At 47.2% G+C, this 14,304-nt stretch overlaps 1 protein-coding gene across 3 annotated transcripts in view; it reads right to left on the bottom strand.

Moving 5' to 3' along the window:
* Positions 1-14,304, bottom strand: part of FAM117A (family with sequence similarity 117 member A) — a 120,838-nt gene that overhangs the window by 39,702 nt on the left and 66,832 nt on the right. For all 3 annotated transcript variants that reach the window (XM_086923980.1, XM_086923979.1, XM_086923982.1), the window contains exons 4-6: positions 12,521-12,622; positions 11,931-12,059; positions 8,387-8,585 (exon numbers count right to left, since the gene is read on the bottom strand). In XM_086923980.1, coding sequence (XP_086780106.1) covers positions 8,387-8,585; positions 11,931-12,059; positions 12,521-12,622 — 430 coding nt within the window. The remainder of the gene's footprint in view (positions 1-8,386; positions 8,586-11,930; positions 12,060-12,520; positions 12,623-14,304) is intronic.

Genomic DNA, 14,304 nt, shown 5'->3' with positions numbered 1-14,304 from the left:
CCAATAAGGGATCACAGAAGCACCTGCAATGGACACAAATGTTTTTCAGCTCTGTATAACGTTAATTGATCCGCCATCAAAACTGGACTCGTAAGTAGTGGCAGACTATAAATGTTATGTTATTCATTACTTGTTTGCTCATCGTGTCTTCTGGGGTTAATAGCAATAATTATTTCCTTGGTCACATTGGATTGCAGGCATTCTGCGGGGCAAGCTGTTGAGCAGTCCTCGGTTTCATCTTGAGGTAGGTTTGTGTTTATCGTTGCTGCACACACTTTGCAAAACTGTGGGATGGCGTTCCTTGCTGTGGATAATCATGTCCAGTGTGTTTTGATCATTGATGATATGCTGTGCTACTTGTGCCAATAGGCTTATATTTAGATCAGTTTTGCAAATGCTACTTACCAGTATGCATCTGTTCTTGGCATGTAGGGCTGCTGACATTCATATCTGTGCATAGATCACCGCCTAGTGTTGGGTCCGGATGATTGCACATTGTTGTCCTGGAAGAGTCTTCGAAGTATCACGAGATAGGTGGCTCCTCCCCTGGACTACAGTGCGCATGGGCATCGCCTCCATCCCCAGATTGTTTTTAGCCATTGGCAGAGATGGAGTGAAGTATGTGAGTGATGCCTATGCTGCGAGCAGATATATGAACACATATATATGAATGAAGACTGCAGCTGCTACAGGCGCCGGGGAGGAGGATGGGCGATATGAATGTCAGCAGCCCTACATGCCAAGAACAGATGCATACTGGTAAGTAGCATTTGCAGTTCGAGGCATGTGGGCTGCTGAATTCATATCTGTGCATAGAATACATAGCAGTCCCTCCATTAGCGGCGGCCGCCCGTGCCAGCTGCAGCAGTCTGAAAAAGTGTTTTGAGAACAGCCTGACCAACAGCTGCCTGCTGTTTGGAGTGCACGTCTACACAGTAATGTTTAGTGAAGGTATGTGTGGTAGACCATGTGGCTGCTCTACAAATATCTTCTAAGGGAATGTTACCTAGGAAAGCCATAGAGGCCCCCAACTTCCTGGTGGAGTGGGCTCTTGGTGGGATAGTGAGAGTGCGTTTAGCTTTAGCGTAACAGATTTGAATGCATTTCACGATCCACCTAGCGATCCCAGCTTTGGAGATAGCGTTTCCCTTGTGGTGTGTGGCAAAAGCAACGAAAAGCGGCTTGGTTTTGCGAAAATCCTTTGTCCTGTCCACGTAGTACATCAAGGCTCCTTTAACGTCAAGGGTGTGGAGCATCCGCTCCGCCAGCGTCTCTGGGTTTTGGAAAAACACTGGCAACTCAATTGTCTGGTTCATATGGAATTGAGATACAACCTTGGGTAAGAATTTAGGGTTAGTGCGGAGTACAACCCTGTTAGCATGTACTTGGAAGAAAGGTTCTTGGATGGGGAGCGCCTGCAACTCGCTAACCCTCCGTAGCGATGTAATCGCTACTAAGAAAGCGACCTTCCAAGTCAGAAACTGAAGCTCACAAGAGTGCAGTGGCTCAAAGGGAGGACCCATCAGCCTTGTAAGAACCACATTGAGGTTCCATTCTGGAGCTGGTGGTGTCCGTGGTGGAATGACCCTTTTTAGTCCTTCCAGAAAAGCCTTGATAGCAGGGACCTTAAAAAGTGACAGGTGTTGCCTATTCTGGAGGTATGCTGCCATGGCAGACAAGTGAATGCGGATGGAAGAATACGCCAAATTGCATTGGTACAGGTGGAACAGGTAGCAAATGATGTTTTGAATGGAAGCATCCAGCGGGTCAATGTCGTGGTTTACACAGTAGACGACAAATCGCTTCCATTTAGCCGCATAACATGCTCTAGTAGTGGGCTTTCTTGCCTCCCGGATGATGTCCATGCAATCGGGGGGAAGATTGAGGTAGCCAAACTCTAGGACTTCAGGAGCCAGATCGCCAGGTTGAGCTGTTGCGGATCTGGGTGCTGAATGTCGCCATGGCTCTGCGTCAGAAGGCTGGGTGTTAGATGAAGCCTTTGATGCGGTACCACGGAGAGTTCCAGAAACGTGGTGTACCATGGTTGGCGAGCCCACGTTGGAGCAACCAGGATGAGAGTCATCGAGTGCTGCCTGAGTTTGCGTGCCACCAGCGGTATCAGAGGTGCTGGGGGAAAAGCGTATGCAAATCTGCCTGACCAGTTCATCCACATCGCATTGCCCTGTGATTGCGGGTGTGGGAACCTGGCGGCGAAGCTTTGGCATTTTGCGTTCTCCTTTGTGGCGAACAGGTCTATCTCTGGATGACCCCACTTTTGGAAGTACGGTTGGAGTACCGATGGATGTATCGCCCACTCGTGCATCTGATGGCTGTGCCTGCTGAGCAGGTCCGCCATCTGGTTGTCTTTCCCTGGGAGATGCTCTGCCATGAGGAAGATGTTCCTCTGAATGGCCCACTTCCACATGCTCTGAGCCAGATGAGACAGCTGCGGAGAGTGTGTGCCTCCCTGCTTCTGAATGTAGTACATGGCTGTCATGTTGTCCGTCCGGATCAACACGACCTTGTTGCACAGGTGTACTTTGAATGCCTTCAAGGCCAAGAAGATTGCCATCAATTCCAATACATTGATGTGCATCTTCTTTTGCTGTAGTGTCCATAGTCCCTGCACTGTGTAGTGGAGTACATGAGCTCCCCATCCCTGGAGAGAGGCGTCCGTTGTCAGGATAATCTGCGGCACAGGCTCCTGGAACGGTCAGCCCTTGCAAAGGTTTTGTGGATTCCACCAATGCAGAGAGTTGTACGCCCGACCGCTCACCAACACTAGGTCTGTTAGTTGCCCATGAGCCTGAGTCCACTGACGTGCTAGGCACTCCTGAAGCGGACGCATATGTAGTCTCGCGTGCGGGACAATGGAGATGCAGGAGGCCATCATGCCTATCAACTGCATGAACACTTTCGCTGGAAGCGAGTGTTGAGGCCTGAATCGTTGGATCAGCGTTTGGATACTGGCGATTCTCACTGAATTTGGCTGCGCAGTGGCTGCCAGAGTGTTTATCGTCGCGCCCAGATACTGCCGTACATGGGCGGGCTGGAGATGGGATTTTGGGTAGTTCAGAGAGAATCCCAGATCGTGCAGGAGATGAATGGTGCGGGACACGTGGTCGGCGCACTGCTGTTCTGTTTTTGCCTGAATGAGCCAGTCGTCCAGATAAGGGTAGACGTGGACGTTTTGGCGTCGTAGATGCGCCGCCACAGTCGCCAGGCACTTTGTAAAGACCCTTGGCGCTGTGGTGACCCCGAACGGCAGAACCCTGAACTGGTAGTGCTGGTCTTGAATCGTGAATCTGAGATACTTCCTGTGGGAAGGATGCAGGGGGATATGAAAGTATGCATCTTTCAGATCCAACGTAGCCAGGAAGTCCCCCTGTTGAAGCAGAGGGAGTACCTGCTGTAACGTGAGCATATGGAAGTGCTCCGAGAGAATGTACCAGTTGAGGGGCCTGAGGTCCAGGATGGGCCTGAGGGATCCGTCCTTTTTGGGGATTAGAAAATACAGAGAGTAAACCCCTGTTCCCCTTTCTTGCAGTGGGACGAGCTCTATTGCCCCTTTTTGCAGCATGACTTGAACTTCCTGCTGCAAAAAGTGCAAGTGCTCGCCGGACATAGGACGGCTTCTTGGAGGTATGTTCGGTGGAGTGGAAGTAAGTTCCAGACAGTAACCGTACTGGATAAGAGACTTGACCCACCTGTCCGTGGTGATGGATTTCCACGCGGGCAGGAACTGCTGGAGTCTCCCCCCGACCGGTGTTGTGTGGTCGGGGGGCAGTGACAAGACGTCACTGCTTGTTGGCGGTGGTGGACCTGGAGCTGTTTCCACGTCCCCTGCCTTTGATGTTGTTGCCTCTGTAGCCACCTCTACCCTTGTTGGTGTATGAGGTTTGGGTATTACTTTTATAATCGACTTAGCAGTGTCTGTGTCTTTCTTCATTTTTTCCAGTGTCGCATCCACCTCAGGGCCGAACAGGTGGTCAGGATTAACTGTTTGGTTCAGGATGGTTGTCTGTATATCCGGCTTGAAACCTGATATCCTAAGCCATGCATGTCTTCTCAGCAACACACTAGTGTTGATTGCCCTGGAGGCTGTATCAGCCACGTCCAGCGCACATTTGATGGAAGCGTTTGTGATGAGCTTTCCCTCCTGAATTAACATTTCCCCTGCCTCCTTGTACTGGTCAGGCAAGTGTTGCAGCAGTGTTTCTAGGGTGTCATAATGAGCCCTATCGTAGCGTGCAAGTAGGGCCTGGGTGTTTGAGATTCGCCAAATATTAGCTGCCTGCGCAGCAATCCGTTTCCCTGAGGCCTCAAATATTTTTGACTCTTTGTCTGGGGGAGGAGCGTCACCAGTGGTCTGTGAGTTCACCCTCTTGCGTGCGTTGGATACAACCAAAGAGTCCAGTGGCAGGTGTCCCTTGATGTATGTTGGATCCGAGGGCGCTGCCTTATATTTCTTGTCAATGCGAGGATTGATGACACGCGCCCGAGTGGGCTCCTTGAAGACCTCCGCCGCGTGCTTTAGTACTCCCTTGAGCATTGGTAATGTCTTGACTGACTTTTCAGCCACTGAGAAAGTGTCAAACAAAAAGTCCACATCCACAGGATCTGAATGCAGCTCCACATCATGGTTAGCTGCAGCTCTTTCAATCAAAGCGTTGAAGGCTGCCGAGTCCTCCGTCGGCGAGGTCTTTGCCGCAAAGAGCTGCGGTTCCTGACCCGAATGCGGGTCCTCCGGGTCGCCTCCGGCAGACCAAGGTTCATGTTCCTCCTCCGGATCCGAGTACGCCGGATAGTTGTACTCGACCTCCTCATCGTCACCATCCCCTGCGTTGGAACGCGTTGGCGAATGTTCTAAGGCTTGTGGAGATGCGGGCTCTATCGGGGCCGAAGTACCCGCAGAGTCCTTCTTGTTTTTAAGAGGAATACGAAAATGTTCCAACACCGGTTCCGTGGTGATTTTCCTCTTGAGGAGAGACAGTTTTCCGGTATTGGCGTCGATGATGACCTCTCGACGCTCTTCCTCTGCAAGTGGCTGGAGCCGAGGCGTCGACACCACCAATGACGCTTTGGGCGTCGACACCTCCTTCGAGGGCACGCCCGCCCCATGCTTCGGACCAAAAGCCTTCGGCGTCGACTTCGGCGGCAGGGTAAAGCGGATAGGCGTCTGCGCCTTTGTGGGCTTCGTTGTGTGCTTCGACACCACATCCCCTGGTTCGGGAACCACAGTGTCCTTCCGAATCCGTTTGCGGGACTCCGCGACCTTTTTCTTTAAGGCCGGAGAGGGCGTAACCGGCTCGAGCGATTTCCCCGAGTCGGGTCGGCGAGAGGCACCTTCTTCGGAGCCGACACGTCATGTTCCTTGTCCCCGACGGCCGGAGCCGGCGAAGCCAGAGCCGTGGAATCGCCTTGACGCTTCTTCGAAGCTTTCTTCGGGTCATCGACCTCGACCATCTTCGGCGCCGACGCGGCCGCATCGGTCGACTTCGCCTTCGGCGTCGACCCCGAGGCCTTCGGGTCGGCCATCTTGGCGCGGCTCTTCAAGTCGGCCATTTTGAATTTCTTGGAATTCGATGCCTCCAGAGCCTTCTGCACCAGTGCAGCTTTCACTTTCGGTTTCGAAACCAGAGGAGTGGATCCCAACGGCTTCACTTTCGTTTTTGTGAACGGGAGTGGCGCATCAGAAATGTCCGTGACCGGGCCCGGAGGCGGGGCTGCTGGACTAGTAACGAGGTCTTGGGTAAGGCCCGAAGGCGATCCCTCGACCTGGGCCGCATGAAGGGGGTTGACCCCAGAGTCAGTTTGGGGATGCTCTTCCTCCGAGCTATCCCCCACGGTGGCAATGGCCCCATCGTCGTCCCCTACCTCGTCGCCGGCTTCGTCAAAGTCCTCGTCACCCGCGTCGTAGGCATCCCTTTCGGACGCGGGACTAGAGTCCGAAACCTGTAGGACATTGTCGTCTTCAACAAATTCCTCGAAGATGTTGTCCGGTGGGGGCGCCGGGGGTGCCGATAACTAGGCCTGGAGTCTAGCGGCCCGACGAATCTTGAGAGTCTTCTTACACCGGAACTTCGAGCAGGCCATACACCTGGCCTCATCATGGTCCGGCGACAAACATTTGTTGCACACAGGGTGCACATCGAGGTGTGAATACTTGGAGGTGCACACCGGGCACCTCTTGAACGGAGTTCGTTCCATGTCTGGAGCGTCGAGTAGGCCCGTCCGCGCCGAGAGCACGCGGATGGGTAGCAAGAGTTCGGAGCTGAGAAACAGACAAAACCCGAACGAAACAATACCGACGCCCAGCCTAAAGACCTTTTGGTCTCGAGTTAGAAAAGTTTTACAACTATCGATTCCGACAGAGGGAACCGAAACACATCCGAACCCAATGGCGGAAAAAAACAATCTGGGGATGGAGGCGATGCCCATGCGCACTGTAGTCCAGGGGAGGAGCCACCTATCTCGTGATACTTCGAAGACTCTTCCAGGACAACAATGTGCAATCATCCGGACCCAACACTAGGCGGCGATCTATGCACAGATATGAATTCAGCAGCCCACATGCCTCGAACGTAAAGATTACTATAACAAAGGAAAACGTATATTTTGAACTAGCGTAGAAAAAATACATAGATGCTTTATTTTTCTGAAGCACAGATGATGTAATCCGTAAAAGATAACTTTAGCACCTTTCCTGCTAGATCACCAATTCATCTTTGATACTTCCTGCATCCTGGTGATGGTAAAGGTTTATTAGGACATGGCTGAACATCAAAAACCAAACCACAAACTAAGCAAATTTCATTTTTCCGTTTACTTTTTTATATTCTGTATAAAGAACAAACATGTTTATATTGGTATTTGGCATGGCAGAGTAATGTAGTATCTTGGTATTCTCTATGCTATCCCTCTCTACCTCTATTGGAATGTTCATGTGATGCATCTATCAGAATGTTGGTGATCTGCCTGACAGATTACAGTTGGCTGGGCGGAGCACCATGTTGGATGCTCCTGGTGGGGTCTCTCTATTCAACTTGGATTAAAGCATCACTTAAATACTACATCACGTGTGGACTTCTCATCATTACATATTGGCGACGATCTTAAGAAAGAACCTACGTTTGTCAAGTCAAGAAGTACTTCAAACTACAAGATATTAAGAAAGAAATCTACAAAGTATGAAAGGATCTCCTGCAACAGGAAAAGCTACCCCAACTGCCAGCATGACCCCACCAGTGACCTACAACCTGTCGCCCACAGCAGTCTGGCAGTCGTCCTGTGTAACATTGAGTCTAAAAAAAATTTAATTGGAGCTGTGCCCTGACGCTGGGTAAGCCTGTCTGTTGGGACTCACGCTGTATCCTCACATGAGGGTAAGCATTTTTCTTGCCAACTCTGCTTATTGTCCTATTTACAAGGAGAGCCTACTATGTGCTGTTTTGAAGCTGTGCCATAAAAAAACCCTAATCTTGTCAGTTCCTGGCTCATCCTGTGCTGTGCCTTCACGTGAGGGTAAGCATTTTATTTGCCAACTCTGCCAGTCGTCCTATTTACAAGGAGGGTTTACTAAAGTCTGTGTTGGAGCTGTGCCCTCAAATGGGTTTAACCCGAATCGTTTCTACTCTTGGCTCATCCTGTGCTTTGCCCTCACATGACAGTAGACATGGTCTTTCATCGCGCTGTTTGGGGAAGAAATGTGATAATTCCCTTCTTGTTTTGAAGCAAAGCAAAGCATTACTTTTATACATAAAATATGACACCAAGTTGCCACTGTGGATGAAGCCCAGGCAAAATGTGAAATCAATTCACCAGCAGGATCAAAGTCTTAATTGGTCAAAAACCCACACCTGTAGTGGATTTATTTCACCAGCTTTAACGAAAATTATGACTCATGTACAGTGAACCAAGCTTGACTGCAACAGAGTACATAACATGGGGGTGATACTCGAGGAACGGTTCAAGATGGTTTTCAATGAAGCAGAATGATTGGGTGGTAAATTCCTAGCAGGAGAGATGCAGTCTCAATGAAATAAGTGAATAGATATTAACCAGAAACAAGTTCTTTTTTCTTCTGTAAGAAAATATAGCACGTAGAGCTGGGGCTCCCATGGGAACGGGGCAGGGTCACAAGCACTCATCTTGTCACTCTTAGGACAACCTGAAGCAATTCTGCTACTGGCCACAAGGTGGCACTATTACAGTTCCACAAATCTTGTAAGTGTCAATCATCCAATTACTGTAATCACTACAGCATGATCTCATTAGGTACGTCATTCACACATTAGTTAGCTCTGGAGACTTCTAGAGAGGCAAACAGCTTAGTATGCAAAATAAAAAAATGCTCACTACACGATCTGCAGATACAAGGACTTACCTTTTTCCTGTGGATCTAACAGAGACTGTAGTGCCACACTTTGGGTCCCTTCGGAACCAGCTCTTGTTGGGCTTGGCAGAAGGCGGAGAGATGGTGACAGAGGAAGTAGGAGGCCGCTGAACTCCATAGACAGAAGGGAGAGGTCGCTGCAAGATCTCGGGGGAACTGGTGCCCGATGTCCATCTGGAACATCCAGAACCTAATGAGATGAGTAGAAGTTGCATATATGATTTTATTATTAATTTATTTATACATATTATGGCTCACTCATGAACCAGTACAAGTCAATGCTTAAGCAGTACCTATACAGGGGGCTTCTTAGGTCACCGGGGCTGAGCACATCAGAGGCAGCTATATTCTTTCAGTTTGTCCCAAATGGTGAATAGCTCCACTTAGTTCAAACTTGCTGACAAAATGCATTTTTGGGTCATGGAAAAGAAAACAGATGATCCAACTATTGCCAGGGGTAAACCAAGTACTGCTGCAGTATGTGAAATATGTCCAACTAACAAGGGCAGTACAATTTTCTATTAACAGTGCTCCATTTTTCGTTCTCACACAGATGGAGGGGAATATTTTGAAGAATGATATTCCAGACTTTACCCTCTGAAGGCTGTCCCCTGAACCTGCTTAGTCATGGATGACAACAAAAAAATCTGCTTTGGCTTTCCCTGCCAACATCTATTAAATTCAAGACTTACTACACCATCTAAAATGGATTTCACACAAAAAAGACCGTTTTGCCAATAAGCTTGCAATATATAGTGTCCAGGGAGAAACCAGCTGTTTCCACACTACACGACTAGCAAAGACGAGCCAACCAAGAAAAGGACTCAAACTGTCAACCATTTCCTACTCTAGATGTATTTGCTTCTGCACCAAACACGGTCCTAGTAGTTTTGCAATTCTAGCCCTTTTTCCACCACCTGCTGAGCCTGCTACTGTAATTCCCAGGACACACCTCCTTACTAGATTTGATCATCTAGGAACATATCACAGGCCAACTAATATCACAGCGTAACTTGAATTACTGATAAACTCAGACATGCTAGCACCTCTGTATATACTCCGATTACATAGCAAATACAGCAAGATGATGGACGCAGTACTGACACTTTTCAACCCTCAGTCCCAGAATGCTGGTTTCCGAGCCAGGGAGGACTTGGCCTGGCTGTTCGGGCTGGACTGTTTCCATGAGGAGCAGGGTCAATGCTAATTTGCATATGGCTGGGTTCAAACATAGTGAGCAAAAGAACAATGGATTAAACCTACATCTGTGACTGGGGGTGAGAGGTAGAAAAATGTCAGCAGTCCGTCCATCATCTTGTTTTATTTGCTATGGTTGCCATAAGTGGCTAAGGGTATCCATAGATTTAGGTCTCTTGCTCGCTGTTCCACTAGATTTAAGCTAGCCTGGCTGATGAGAGGTGATACCCCGAAACCGGTCACAAGATGCTTGTTTCCATTCCAAGGAGGACCTGGCCTGGCAGTTCGGACTGGACTGTCTACAAGAGGAGCAGGGTCATGACTGAATGGCACATGGGTGGCATAGTGAGCACAAAATAAATAAATAAAATAAAAAATAAAAAACCATCGATGGATTAAACCCAGATCTGTGACGGGGGTGGCTGAAAAGTTTCAGCACTCCGTCCATCATCTTGTTGTGTTTGATATCCTCCTACTACATACAGCACTGCTAAACCCGCCTTAACAGCAGCCCTAAGTAAAATTAATTCAAATACAGGCTTTTCTAATACAGACGACACGGTTCTACAACGCAATGTTCAGGCATGCCAATCCTAACAGTGATTTTACGAATGTAAAGCATTTGCTACTGGAAGATAAAATAAAGGGCTAAAACCTAATCTTTGTCATAACTAGATTTTCAAATTCTTTAATGTCTGAAGAACTCTGCTCATCGTCAATACATTTAGAAAGCCAAAAGAAATGAGCAGGTACAATCCAGGAGCAACAGGTGAGGTGATGGTAGACTCCAATTCGGAACCCAATTTAGGGACATTCGGAACCCAATTTAGGGACATCAAGGGTTTTTCAGGAGTGAATTTCGCAATTTCATGAGCAGCCTGGGGCTTCTTCTGGTTACATATTCTGCAACTACCAGATTCCAATCATTATTACCAACTAATTATTGCCTGGGAATCAGCAAGGTGAAAAAGCTGAATTACATTTTGTCTACTGGAAAAAGAATATTGATGGATGCATAAATATTCTATTTCCAGTAGACTGTAGTAGGTGGCTGGCTCTTGAAGGCAGGCATCTTGAAAGTATACAATTGGGGAAGTGTGGTTTATTTCGCAGCTCCCCTTATAAATTGGTCACTTGATCCCATCGGCGGAATAAAAAAAAAAATCCCAGCAAGGGCGCAAATCTTGTACATATGACCTTCAGATAGGAGACTCCAGATGAAACGTTCAGGCCATTTGATTTTAGGAAGCAAACTGAGCTCGAAAACCAACTCTGCTGGTTAATTAATACACATCGCCGATTCTTGAATCAGCACCAGGGAAACCCTAGACGTCTGGGTAATTGTAAACTGCAGCTGACCCATTCCTCTGCTAGCTCAAAGTATTTATTTAAAAAACAAAAAACTGATTGCTCCTTACAAACCAGAGCAGAGAAACGGATGTGTCTTTCTATGTCGTGTAGGTTTCAATTGTGCTGAATGCACTCTCTGGATTATCCAAACCGAATCTGCTATTAGACAGACCTGGAGCAAAGCCTTGCTTGAGGAAACAGTAACTTCATCTACTTGACTTTTCCAAAGACGCACCAATATAAAGACCCCAACCGACACAACTTCTAGCAGAAGCAAGATTACTCGGTTAGTACCAACTAAATGAACCTGCAGGTCACAAGTCAATGCGATCCGTCTGCCTATCCAGGACATGAAGAATTAGAACTAAGCAGTGGAACAGTTGCTTGATTTATAACTGCATGAAAAGTCCTGCATGTGCCAAGAGGCTCAAATACTCAGGAGTTAAACATCTGTGCCAAACCTTCTGACAAACCTGCTCTTCAAGGCTTCTCTAGTCTATAAAGGAGTTGATTAGAATAAATTACTGAATTCCAACCTCCCAAAGAGATCTGTGGCTTACTGTTAGAGTAAAGAAAAACTTTAAACACAAACAAACAGCACTATTTCAAATTTCTGCTGCTATCACTTGCGATTATGCTGCCGCTTTTCGATTTCTGTAAAAGGTTTGTTTCATATAAGCAAAAAAGAATTCATTCAATACATGAGGCATAGTTCTGCTACAATCACTGTTAAGGTGAAAGGCTCTTCCCCCAAAATCCCCTTTGTCCTCGATAGTGATTACCTTTCCCCAGTGCACACTACTTTGTTTCCCTCTGTACCCTACAGTCACACCATCAACATTCCTAAAAATTCTGAAGAATGACTTCAAGCCCTTTTAAAAACAAAACAATCCGGAAGATCATTGGTACCAATTTCTATTGAGGTACCATCTTCCTCTGCTCTTTGGCTCACTTTATCAGAATTTCCAACTATACTAGTTTAACACACCCGTAGAAGCTCCTGCTCTCCCATCTCCTTCACAAACATGTCCTCCAGCTCCTGATCTTCTAGGCTGCGGTGACGGCGCAGTCGATGTCTGATGAATGGAGAAGTCCCAGGGCATGAAGGAGGAGAGTCCTGCAACAGAAGGCCAGTGTTCAGATGAGGAACTTGAAAGCAGCAGATAAAGATTGGGAGAATATTAAACATAGTCCCAGAGGAAGAAATACACAAGAAGGAAGAAACAAAAAGAATGGACAGTCAGCTCAGAGATCATTGCTTCATAGAAGACAGATAGCCAAAGATGATGTATTCCTAGTTTACATATGCACTCGAAACAAACACTCATTTGCTGTCAAGGTGTTACATTTTCTCCTCTTCAGTTACCCGAGTGCCAGCTGAGCACAGTAACTGAATTGACAAGCATCCTGGACACACACACCTCCCAGTCTCTTCCTGACACCCACCCTTTCCTTCCAACCCCCACTTTAGCGTAGCCATCAGTTTTGCTTATCTCATTGCACAGAGTAGAGGTTGGCGTACATGTAAGAACAGCCCTAGGCTGTGGTCCAAATATCAATAAAGAGGAGTGAACCTACCCGTGGGAAGCCAAGGGCGTGATCTCCCAGAACTGGCGAGCAGTTGGCTTGGCTGCCTTGACTGAGCTTGGTCTTCTGCAACTGTTGCTTTACCTTCACAACCTAAGGGCAGAACAATTTGAAGTGACTGAGCACAATCCAGTCAACAAAACAAGAGACAGAGTGCCTTCAGAGCGCAAACACCTCACCTTTCCGCCTAGTATGAACGAACCACTATCCATCCTTACGTTGCAATTAAAAAGCTTAGGGAGAAATTGGTTTGAAAGGAATTGGGGAGTGGAGCCAGTAATATGTAACAGTGCATGCACTGACAGGCACCATTTACCTCTATTTTATAATAACATTTCTTAGTAGAAAGACTCGGGCCCCTTGAGGAGATTGTTTCCACAGCTGTGCAGAAAAGAAATCCATCCTTTTCTTACAATATGGATTTATTTTTCAGGTTGAGTTTCACAGGTATTTCAATGCCACACGACAGATTACACACATTAAAAAGTCTGAAGCGAAGCTTCAGCCTATACTCGGATGCAAGGAGTAGATAAGTATTGAGGGACATTTTAAGGGAGGACAGGGTAAATGCAAAGGGGAGGGCGAGTTATTATAGAGTGTACAACTCCGGGAGTTCACTGGCCTCGTTTTGTTTTGCCCCACCATTTATATAAGACTCCGTGCGTGTTGATTACATTGGCATGGATGGAGACGGATGAAAGCAGGGAGAAATGAAAGGTTATGGTGAGGTCAGAAGCTACAAAAGACGGTTTGCTATGCCTCATTAAAGGGATCGGATTTAGGGCAGCGAAAGGCTGACCCCAGTCAAATAATGAAGGGAATGCTCTGAAATTGCATTTGGGGTGGTTAAGTGATGTGTTCATATATTGTCTGGCTTGCTGCAAGCCTGCTTCACAGGACTGTTTATCAAAAATGGTGGGAGAGAGCTTAGGAGGAACAAACTGGTTAAATGTTGGATGGGGTTGTGAGGAGAGGAATAGGATCTCAGTGGCTGGAAGATGGTCACGGTCCGCCCTGGTAAAAATGCAAGACTTATGGAATTTGGACGGTGTGGTGGGTTCTGCCCAGCTAACATCCTGTGATCCTTTCTGCACTGTGTCGTCCTTCAGTATCCTTGACACGAGACTGTATTATTCCCCTAAGCCAGATCACTTGGCTGGCACTGACAGATGTGGTTACAAGTATAAACTAGTTTATTCTGAAGGCCCATTTATTTAGGAGGCCTACCCAGTAGTGGACATGAGAGTTTATGCCAAGTATAGTTTATTCCGATAACACCGAGAAAAGTCTGTGGTTTAGAGAACAATATTTAACTGGCAATCGGAACTGCAGATCTGTTTCTCAGAAAAGGATAATTTGGATAAACTGTTTCCAGGGTCTGGTGGTAGTAAACAACATCTACAAAGTGTTTGTGTAAATTGATCTGAAACATACAATCCCACGAACAATCTAGATTTCGAGGGAGGCAGGAAAACTGAAGAATCACTGGAAAGGCAGTCCTTTCGCTAAAATTAACCTGCGTCTTCGAAATATGGTATCATAGCCGATCAAATTCTAGAGAATGAAGGCACAGGTAACCAGGGCCATTAAAATATTATCCTGCTGGCAAATGGGGTGAAAGACCACCGTGAGCTCGTCTGATTCGACGTGCCTTTACTCCGGTTCCAAGCAGGACACGAGGACAAGCTGGTATGTCCAATACATGGAATGCCTGAGTACCTTTCGGAGGAAACCTTTTTGGCTGTAATTTCTTTCCCTTATGGATACAATTTCAT

This window comes from Lissotriton vulgaris, chromosome 5, assembly GCF_964263255.1.
Source record: "Lissotriton vulgaris chromosome 5, aLisVul1.2, whole genome shotgun sequence".
Classification (NCBI taxonomy): Eukaryota; Metazoa; Chordata; class Amphibia; order Caudata; family Salamandridae; genus Lissotriton; species Lissotriton vulgaris.
Note: the sequence above shows the minus strand (reverse complement) of the source record. Positions and strands in the feature narration are given on the sequence as shown.